Raw genomic sequence first — 10,978 nt, forward strand, 5'->3', positions numbered from 1 at the left:
AGAGCATTGGCACCTCAAACACTCATCCTGGGCTGGTGGTCTGGCTCGATTCCGAGAATTTTTTTTTAGTCAGGGAACACGTGGTCAGTCTGTCCCCGCCCCACTCCACGTGTCACGTGTCACGTGCCACGTGTCTCACTCGTGGCGACTAATGCGATCATGATTGAACAGTTTCACGCAGTCCATCTTTAATTTTGCTTCGGCCTCGCACGGAGACCAATATCGCCTTCCAGAATGTACGAGTGACGATCAATAATCAAACACAATTCATTATATGTCTCTAATTTGGGATGGAACCCTTAATTTATCTCATTAACTACATTATTTTGCTATTTCCATTTTTTTTTTAATGGTTTATATATTTAATTCCCCGTTTAATATTCGTACTTGTTTCGCCTTTCTTAAAACGATTATCGTGAGAAATCCAATAAATTGAGAACCTATCACGTCTGTCGTTCAAAAAAAAATTAATCAACGGAAAAGTTAAATTGTTGTAATGCAATGTTGCAATAAAATGATCGTTTAACGAGTCCGACATCAGCCTGAATAACACCTGTTCGGACATTTTACCGCACCGCGCGGTGTTACAGTATTCCTAACTAACTACATTGTTGCAAAGCATCCTTCTCCACCCACAACGTTTGCCCACGCACACGTGATGCTGCGTCAAGTGCGTCATTTCCGGCCAGCGAGAGTCACTTCACTCAGGGACGCACGTTTCCCTCCGCCAGCCGCTGGCGCGAGCGTATGAGGAAAAATAGTCCCAACATTATGCTCCAATTTCAAAAATAAACGAGCGCGTCACGGTTCGAACGTTCACGTACAAATACAGCGAACCGTGCTGATGTTTTCAGCGGAGGAACGATTTATTTATTTTTTTTCTTCTCAAAAAGCAAAATCTTGCGTCAAAAAATATTCCTTCAGGAACCGACAAGAGCGGACCACAGTGACGCCTTGTAGTATCCCTCCGCGGGTGACTGATCTCTTCCCGAATATCGATTCAAGCTCCACAGACATGTCTGAATTTCAGATGGAACAAAGGTGAGGAAATGCGCTTTCACGAACAGCCCGTCGGCAAAGCTTTCGCTTCCAGTCGACGGTTGTGTTTGTACTTTCTGAGTCGAGCTCACGGGGAGGGGGGGGGAGCTTCGTCGAGCGTGCGTTCGAGTATCCCGCGGCAGCGGTTTACCGTCCAGTAAGAACGTAGGCTTTGCGGCCTAGTCGTCCGCAAGTGGTGTTTGATGGCGGCGAGTGTTTTTGAAGCGGTTTTTTTCCGCCTCGGAGTAATCAAAACGGACCGGGAGCGATCGATGGTGCCGTTAATAGTCGGAAATGTTCTGTTTTGACCGCAATGTGCCGGAGCTGCGCCATTAGCCACACGGCCGCCATGATGCGGCCTAGCTTGTGGACTTGTGCAAAGTACAGTATATATCCTTTACTGTCGGGTCACTTGTTCGTTTCATCTATCCTTAGCAGGCAAAAGGACTACGGTCCTGAAGGGATGGAACCCGATGGCATTATCGAGGTACGAGACCCCCTGCACATCACATCACATCACATCACATCACATCACATGGTCATGCATACTCCCTTCACTTTTGCTGACATGTATATGTGTTAATAGTGAACCCTGCCCCCCTGCCCCCCCCGCCCCCCCCTTGTGCATGTTTTTTTTGTTTTTTTCTCCACTCCCCTCCCCAGAGCAATTGGAATGAGATTGTGGATAACTTTGATGACATGAATCTCAAAGAGTCCCTTTTGCGAGGCATCTACGCGTACGGTTTTGAGAAACCCTCAGCTATCCAACAGCGGGCCATCATTCCCTGCATCAAGGGTTTGCTCCGATCTGTGCTTTGTGTCTCGTCCGTCAGTCGTGTGAACCGTACGGCAAATGTGTCCTGTTAATTCGAACCTTTTTTTTTTTTTTTTTTTTTTTGCTTGCCAATTGTGTGCGTCAGGTGCATCTGCTGCTGGCTGAGTTGATTTGCATGTGCGGTACAGTGCAGTTGTTACCTCTGCCACCGAAGGTGGACAGACTTGATGTTTTCACCCCTGTTTGTCCGTCTGTGTGCAGGATATCTCGAGTTGTGGACTGATTTGGATGAAATTTGACGGGCAGCTTGTGTACGTGACGAGGACGAAATGATTAGATTTTAGTGAAGATCAGGATAGTAGATTTATTATTTTCTTTTTTTAAAGTGATTCTTCACCATTGAGAGATGGGGCCAAAGTGATAAATATCACGATATCGCAAAAGATTGTGGACGGATTCGCAGGAAACTTGGTGGAAAGTTTGCTTATGTGACGCAGAAGAATTGATTCAATTCTGGTGAAAATCCAAATCCGCATACGAGAAATTTATTAAAGTGATTATTCACCATTGACTGATGGGGCTAAACCAATATATAGCATGATATTTCAAAAAAATATATTTTGGGCCTGAAATGTTCGACGATCAGGTATTGCATGGCGGAGGAATGTGCGCTACCAGGTGGCCTTCCAGTTACCGAAGCTGCAGGAGGTTGTGTTTTCACCCCTTTCTGCCTGTTTGCTTGTGTACAGTATATCTCAAAAAGTTGTGGGCTGATTCGGATGAAATTTGGTGGACATGTTGGGTGTGTGACGAGAAAGAATTTTGATTCAATTTCGGTGAAGATCTGGATCCGGATCTGATTTTTTTTTTAAGTGATTCTTCACCATTCAGAGATAGGATATGCACGACATGGCCAAAAGTATGCAGACACCCCTTGTAATTAGTGGATTCGGCTATTTCAGCCACACCCATTGCTGACAGGTGTATAAAATCGAGCACACAGCCATGCAATCTCCATAGACAAACATTGTCAGTAGAATGGGCCATACTGAAGAGCTCAGTGACTTTCAACGTGGCACCGTCATAGGACACCACCTTTCCAACAAGTCAGTTCATCAAATTTCTGCCCTGCTGGAGCTTCCCCGGTCAACTGTAAGTGCTGTTATTGTGAAGTGGAAACGTCTCGGAGCAACAACAGTTCAGCCATGAAGTGGTAGGCCACACAAGCTCACAGAACAAGACTGCCGAGTGCTGGAAAAAATCGTCCGTCGTCGATTGCAACACTCATTACCGAGTTCCAAACTGATTCTGGAAGCAACGTCAGCACAGGCATTGTTCGTTGAGAGCTTCATGAAATGGATTTCCATGGCCAAGCAGCCACACACAAGCCGAAGATCACCATGCGCAATGCCAAGCGTCGGCTGGAGTGTTGTAAAGCTCACCGCCATTGGACTCTGGAGCAGTGGAAACGCGTTCTCTGGAGTGATGAATCGTGCTTCACCATCTGGCAATCTGACAGACGAATCTGGGTTTGGTGGATGCCAGAAGAAAACTACCTGCCCGAATGCATCGTGCCAACTGTAAAGTTTGGTGGAAGAGGAATAATGGTCTGGGACTTTTCCATGGTTTGGGCGAGGCCCCTTAGTTCCAGTGAAGGAAAATCTTAACGCTACAGCATACAATGACATTCTCGATGATTCTCTGCTTCCAACTTTGTGACAATTTTGGGGAAGGCCCTTTCCTGTTTGAGCATGACAATGCCCCCATGTACAAAGCGAGGTCCATACATCAATGGTTTGTTGAGATCGCTGTGGAAGAACTTGACTAGCCTGCACAGAGCCCTGACCTCGACACCATCAAACACCTTTGGGATGAATTAGAACGCTGACTGCGAGCCAGACCTAATTGCCCAACATCAGTGCCCAACCTCACTACTGCTTTTGTGGCTGAATGGAAGCAAATCCCTGCAGCAATGTTCCAACATCTGGTGGAAAGCCTTCCCAGAAGAGTGGAGGCTGCTATAGCAGCAAAGGGGGGAGGGGGGGACCAACTCGATATTGATTCCCGTTATTTTGGAATGAGATGTTGGACGAGCAGGTGTCGGTGTCCACATACTTTTGGCCATGTAGTGCAGAACACGATATCTCAAAAAGTTGTGGACACATTCAGACGAAACCTGGTGGACACGGGTGTATGGCAAGGAGGAATTGATTCGATTCTGGTGAAGATCTGGATACGAGAATTATTTAATTTAAGTGATTCTTGACCATTGAGAGATAGGGCTCAAAAACGATATAAAGCAGGATATATTTTAAAATGTATTGGACCCGATATGTTCTCGTGGATCAGGCATTGCGTGTCGGAGGTATGCGCTCTACCGAGTGCCCTTCTAGTTTCCTTTGTTTTGGCACATGTTATGAGTCGTGCTTGCCAGACTGTACCAGTTATGCACAGTTTTGATTTGAAGTGTTGCTTGCTAAAGTTTGTCAAGCGGTTGGTTTTACTTTCCGAGATGTATTGGTTTTAAAAAAAAAATTACGGTGTAATGACGTGCATATTAAGTGATTTAAGCATGACCATGCAATGTCCTGGTTTGACCATGCAACGTCCTGGTTGATCCACTTGCTCTGCTGAAAAAAACGTTTTGTGCTGCTGGAGATTGTCCCAAATTAGTTTGTTGATGCACAATGTGAATGGTAGGCTTGTCACGTGTGTTTCCAGTGGTCCTGCTTCGTCTTCCGTGCGATTGTTGAGGCACAGCTTGTATTCTTCTCCCAGCAATCCCTTTCCAACTTCCCAATCAATCGTTTCCACGGCCAAGCCAGGCTGAAAGTTGAAATTGCAATAATATTTTGTATACGGTCTCATCTTGGCCGGGCTTTGTTTACAATGAAGTCACCCGTGCGTGAGCAGGTTATGATGTTATCGCTCAAGCCCAGTCTGGCACGGGGAAAACCGCCACGTTTGCGATCTCCATCTTGCAGCTCCTCGACGTGGAGTTGACAGAGACGCAGGCGCTTGTCCTGGCACCCACACGTGAACTTGCGCAGCAGGTTGGTGCCCCTTTTGGGAGGGGCATTTGGTCGATGTTGCAAGAGTAGTTTGTCAGAAATCCTCTTGTTTTCACATTGCTTCCCTGCCTCACATCCCACAGATTCAGAAGGTAATGGTTAGCCTTGGCGATTACCTTGGCTCCTGTTGCCATGCTTGCATTGGGGGAACCAATTTGCGGAGTGAGATAAGTACCCTGGCTGCGAAAACACCGCACATCGTCGTGGGCACGCCCGGCCGGGTGTTCGACATGCTGAACCGTGGACACTTGTGTACGCAGCATCCGCCATTGTGCTTTAAAAAAATGTGTATATATATATATATATATATTCATAAATTGATGAATTTTGAATGTCACTCGGTTGAGTGAACATTTAATGGTAAATCTTGAGTGGTGCTTCAGTGCTTGGGGTCCATACCACACAGCTCCCAAGTGCATCAAGATGTTCGTGCTGGACGAGGCAGATGAGATGCTGAGTCGGGGATTCAAGGACCAGATTTACGAAATCTTTCAAAAGCTCAACTCAAATATACAGGTGTGGACCTTTTGACCGACAATGTTTTGAAACAACCATGCCAAAGTTTGCGATGCAGCTTCGTTATCGTACACTTGCACTGATAACGCATGTCGCCTCTTCCTTTGATTACTTTAGGTAGTTCTGTTGTCAGCTACCATGCCTGCGGAGGTGCTTGACGTCACCACAAAATTCATGAGGGAGCCAGTGCGCATCCTCGTCAAGAAAGAGGAGCTCACTTTGGAGGGTATCAAGCAGTTCTACATTAATGTAGAGAGGGAGGTGTGTTTTGTGTTTCAAAAGCAAGGGGTGTGGGTGATTTGATATATAATGGTGTTTTAAGCTCTCGCTGGCTGTATGCCATGTCTCAAACCTGATGTTGCGTTGGATGCAGCCTTTAACCGCTAATCTCTGGAGGCCTCTTGTTGAAGCCTGGAATTCATTCTCCAGTGTTGATGCATCTTTGCCTTACAAATTTGCGGAAATGCTTGAGGGGTGAGCTGATGGTGACCTCTGGGTGCACAGGAGTGGAAATTGGACACGTTGTGTGATCTCTATGAGACACTGACAATCACCCAAGCAGTCATATTCTTGAATACCCGACGCAAGGTAGATTGGCTCACCGAGAAGATGCAGGCGAGAGACTTCACCGTCTCAGCCATGGTACGTGCTCGCCTGCACCGTCCTGTGCTTTGTTGCAGTTCTGCCTTCGGGTTCCTTGTTTGACGGCCTATTCTAATTTGATATGTCTGTAGCACGGTGACATGGACCAGAAGGAACGTGACCTAATCATGAGAGAGTTTCGCTCGGGGTCGAGCCGTGTACTCATTACCACTGACCTGCTGGTGAGTCGTTTTGGTCCATTTGTGGCAAAAAAGTTTTTTTTTTTTTTTTTTTTTTTTTTTTTTTTTTTTTTAATCGTGTTGAATGTTTTAATGAGCAATTGGTTTACCTGTTCTTTTTGAATTGTGCTATTTTTAATCCTGTTGGTGAATGTCTGTCTTTTTCGTATCGTTACACCAACATTAGGCCAGAGGAATTGATGTACAACAAGTGTCCCTGGTTATCAACTATGACTTGCCAACTAACCGAGAGAATTACATCCACAGGTATGTGCGCATCACTGTTTCTCATGGTTGGGTCTCGTACCTGTGTTGCATGTCAAACCTCTGTCACTCAGATTAACTTTTTATTTTATTTAGTTGGTCTGGAGTTTTTGATTACTCAAGCAACAGACACACACCTTCCTCTTCCCCAATTGTTTTGGGATGGTGTTTGATTTATCATTTCATGTTGATGGATTAAAATACCTGTGTGCCAAACAACTCTACCATTCTGAATCCACTCGCACCATTTCCCCTCAGGATCGGCCGTGGAGGGCGATTTGGACGAAAGGGTGTCGCCATTAACTTTGTGACGAACGAAGACAGGCGAATCCTACGCGATATCGAGTCGTTCTACAACACTCAAATTGAGGAGATGCCCATGAATGTGGCTGACCTCATCTGAGAGAATCCTTTTCCCCTTGCACTCTCTGCCAGGTTCACGTGCAGAACCACAAGTTTTGCAGTGGGGAGAGAGGAAGGGGGTGGAACTTTGAGAAGCAGGGGCTCGTGATTAAATATAATAAGTGTCATCGTATGAAGTCAGACAAAAATAATATTCATCGACATGGGATACCTGGCTGAGGGGAGGGGAAGGGTTGAGGGGGGGTGGGGGAAATAATAGAAAACTTGAGGTGGAAGGAAAAATTGAAAAGTGAAAATAAAACAAAAAAAATAAAGTGGGGCGAGGGGTGGGTGTCCGGCCTGCCTGACTGATTCTGCCCAAACTTTGCCATTCGATCTTCCTGGATGTGTTTTGTGTGTGCATTCTCTCCTTGCTGGCTGGTCTAGATTGTTTTTATTTTGTGCCCGTGCCTCCTCCGACCCTCCGTCTTTCTTGTTTCTCAACCCCATTTTTCCTTTTGATGATGTTTGCCTCCATACCTGGTAAGGCTTGACTGCACAATACAAAATGTATGAAGGAGAAATAAAGTTTTCTACACCACTAAGGTGTCTGATTCTCACCTTTGTACATTCACAGCTTCCATAAGACCGCTGCTGATCCCAAAGCTTTTTGAAACAAACAAAAAAACGGGATATTGTAATCTGCTCCATCTTGTCTGTTCATCCGTCCATCTCGCTCTCTCTTAAATGGTCTTCCAGAAATTCAGCGAAACCACGTGGTGAGAAAGTGTGATTGACAGCAGGATCATTTTTGGCTGTCTCCTGGGGTTTGGTCAGAAGGTCAAATTCAAAAAATTGCAATTACGGGCACATTGTTCAACATTGCTTTTCATGAAACTGTACATGCATGCAATCAACATTCGGGGACGCATGACATTTTGTAACGATTTTTGGATTTGACCCTTGGTTTATGACCCGGGGGTGGGAATTTCGGGTTACATGGATCTAAATGGAAAAACTAACTCAAAATTTGATATTGGGTAATTTGTCGTCGAACTTTTTGCCATTTTTTGACTTTGCTTGAGGTGGGAAGTGCAGGGATTTACGATGGCGTGCCATTGACTTGGTTCTAATTTAGTTTGGATCGTTTTGGTCATCTTTGTCTTGAGTGAAATGGCTTTTTAATTTAATTTTGAATTGCTGCTCGACTACATGTGCTGGTTGTTAACTTGTGTAACTATAAGACTAGTTCATTCGTACCATCTTAGTCCTGTTTATGGAGAATGTGACTTAAGTTGGGCTTTCTTCTCGAGTAGTGTAGGCGAGTTATCACCGGTGGCTTACAATTCCTGCATTGGAGCGGCGACTCATCCAGGATTGCTTCTGGTCTTGAAATGTCTCAAGTGGTGACATCCTGAAAGCTCTTGAGTATGGGTCTCACTATTGTTGGTGTTCGAATGAACTTGTCTTACCAGTGTTGGCAGATAGGTACAGCAATGGATTGAATCGACAGAAGGTTAATGCTCTCTCAATTTCATGTATTATTTCATTGTATTTTGCATAAAGCTTCTCCTAAAAGTTGACAACTTTTGCTTCTGTGCAGGAGATAACATTGAGCCTGAAGTGCATGAGGTTAGAATTCATGACCATGATGCAATTTTTTTTTTTTAGATAGTTTGGGATGCCAATTATTGTATGTACTTTGTGGATGTGGAAATGATGCTCAGATCATTTCCTTTACTGGTCCAGTGCAATATGTGGGGTGTGACATTTTAAGGGGCCATCTTTTTAAATATACATATTTTGGAGGGTGAAGGGGGGGGGCTCAACTGAGTAAAGGAGGGGGGGTGTTAGGTAACGAAGGAAGAGGTTCAAGGGGTGGGAGTGGTTTTTTGTTTTTTTTGTGTTCCTAATTATGGTACTACTACCATGGCTTCTTTTTATTTTTTTAACAACACCTGGACTTCAGTCAGGTGAGCTTATGCTCTCAATGAGTGTCAGTCTGCAAACACGATTTTGATGAAATTTGGCCAGAAGCTTCATCGGTGTGTTGACCACGTCAAAATCTGCGCTCGTTAAGGTCTTACATTTGTTTTAAGTTAAGGTTTTGCGTTAAGGAGGTCTTGCACAAAATGCACAATTGTTATGCTATATTAAGCTAAGTTGCCCCACTTGTGGGGCAACTTCGCATAACAATTGTGTATTTTGTGAGGAAAGCACCAAATTTGGCAAACGAGTGGCCTAACATTATGAACAGATTTGGATATTGGGCCATTTCAAATTCAGCCGTTGATGGCTGTGGCAGCCATTTTCCACTGCCATCAAAAATTTGAGATGGCCCAATATCCAAATCTGTTCATAATATGATAGGCTTCCAGTGTGCCAAATTTGGTGCTTTCCTCACAAAATGCACAATTGTTATGCTATATTTAGCTAAGCTGCCCCACTAAAAGTGAAAGTTGAAATTTAAAAGTGCATCAGCATGATCTTCAATTCACATTTATATATGAACTTCATTTTGGAAAAAGAACAGCTTTCAGGCATGATTTATTTGGAAACTGGTGTGGGTAGGGGTTGGGAGCATGCATCGTTTAACTGGAAGGGGGAACAGGGGTCGGGAACATGTTCATTGAGTGAATGTAAAAGGGGGGGGGGGAGTTGGCCACATGTATCATCTGGAGGGTTTGGGATTTTGAAGCTTAAAGGTCCATAGAATCAGAAAATCATGTTTGGTTTAATGAATATATATGGCTTCACTGAATATTTAATTATTCTCGTCCTCAGATTCACACATGTATGGTGTGACACCACCTTCTACATTATGATTTTGACTATCGTTGTAACTTGGATTCTTGATCAGAAAATTAACTTTGACTAGTCTGAAGCGAGTTGCCCTTATCCATTATGTGCTGACAAATCGTTCCCTCTGACGTCATGGCAGTTTATCTGGAATTTTTTAGGGGTGAAACCCGACGGGTTTGCTTTTTTCTTTTAAACTGTATCACGTCAAAAAAAAATAACCACATTCAGCTCTTTATTACTTAATCTATCTGATCCTATCCAAAAAACTTTTTTCTGATTCTGTAGAGGTTTAAATCAGGATGGTTTACAGCGGGGATCAATTTCAGCCATATTTACATATTTATTGACCGTTGATCCCACGTTAATTTGCTTGTGAAAAGATGTGCTGCTGTCTGCTAGAGGGAGGAAGAGACAGACCTTACACGTACTGGATGGATGGGGTAAAGGCTGCAACAAAGCTGTCTGCCAGAGCTTTGGGAAGCAGTGCAGGATAGGGAAGTTTGGAGAAACATGATCAGTCACCAAAAGTCAGACGACTTGACGGACAGTGATAGCTCTGTATTCCGTTACCCGTTCGTGTAATCCACGTTGGTTCAGAGAAACGTTACTTGTCAGTGATGAACCAAACATGAGGACCTTGTTACAGGAAAAAAGGGACCGAGGCGTGTTCGTGTACAGTTTGGACACCCTGCCAAACTCAACGTTTCCTTCCATCCACAGATGGTTTCTATCCTTGAAGTTGTTCATTAGAAAATGGCTGCTGGTCATGAACCAAACACTGCTTTTGACTAACTCTCTCATTGTGCTCACAGTTAAGATTTTAATAGTTAAGTTTTGCAAAACATTTACCCCAATTATTACCTTGTTGTAATCATCCTTGAGCTGCTTTGCTATTGTCTCTGTACTAAAAAGTTATTTCCTATTTGCACACTTGGCTTGTTGCCTCACTTCCCAAAAAAGTTATTTCTGATTTGCACACTTGGCTTGCTACCTCACTTCCCACTTCCCAGCCACAGAAGTGTTGATCCAAGGGCTCTGGAGCTTTTTTGGAGGGGTTAAACAACTTTAAATCTGCCTCTCACCAGATTCATACCTTAGCTTTCTGAAAAAGATCAAGAGGGCTCAGTCTTTTTCATGTCATTCATAAGAGAAACTTCAAAACCTTTCCATGAATTGGAACTTTCTCCATGCGTCATTTTCCTCTATCGAAAACCTTGACCGACAAGGCCTTCCTGCGACCTCAGAGGATGCTCGGTTTCCCATCCATCCTTTTCTAATAATTCCAGTCACATTCGTTTATCAATTTACGTACTTGATGAATATGTTTGCATCTGGGGTGCCTTCCCAAA

The 10,978-nt window shown here is 44.2% G+C and overlaps 1 protein-coding gene across 3 annotated transcripts; it reads left to right on the forward strand.

Annotated features, from left to right (window-relative positions):
* The first annotated feature begins 786 nt into the window (after positions 1-786).
* LOC147017846 (eukaryotic initiation factor 4A-I) lies at positions 787-8,351 on the forward strand. 3 transcript variants are annotated; one of them, XM_085896884.1, is made up of 11 exons: positions 787-1,041; positions 1,474-1,525; positions 1,702-1,834; positions 4,727-4,866; positions 4,968-5,136; positions 5,291-5,400; positions 5,518-5,661; positions 5,905-6,042; positions 6,135-6,224; positions 6,409-6,488; positions 7,465-8,351. In XM_085896884.1, the coding sequence occupies exons 1-11, from the start codon at positions 845-847 to the stop codon at positions 7,499-7,501; spliced, it is 1,290 nt and encodes a 429-aa protein (XP_085753010.1). In that variant the 5' UTR covers positions 787-844; the 3' UTR covers positions 7,502-8,351. The 3 variants fall into 3 exon arrangements, with proteins under 3 accessions (XP_085753010.1, XP_085753008.1, XP_085753009.1); XM_085896882.1 differs by lacking the exon at positions 7,465-8,351 and adding an exon at positions 6,744-7,428; XM_085896883.1 differs by lacking the exon at positions 7,465-8,351 and adding an exon at positions 6,744-7,428 and having other exon boundaries at positions 824-1,041; positions 1,477-1,525.
* The last annotated feature ends 2,627 nt before the right edge of the window (positions 8,352-10,978 follow it).

The sequence above is a fragment of the Eptatretus burgeri genome, chromosome 10 (assembly GCF_056783735.1).
Source record: "Eptatretus burgeri isolate ZD-2024b chromosome 10, Ebu_testis_v1, whole genome shotgun sequence".
Classification (NCBI taxonomy): domain Eukaryota; kingdom Metazoa; phylum Chordata; class Myxini; order Myxiniformes; family Myxinidae; genus Eptatretus; species Eptatretus burgeri.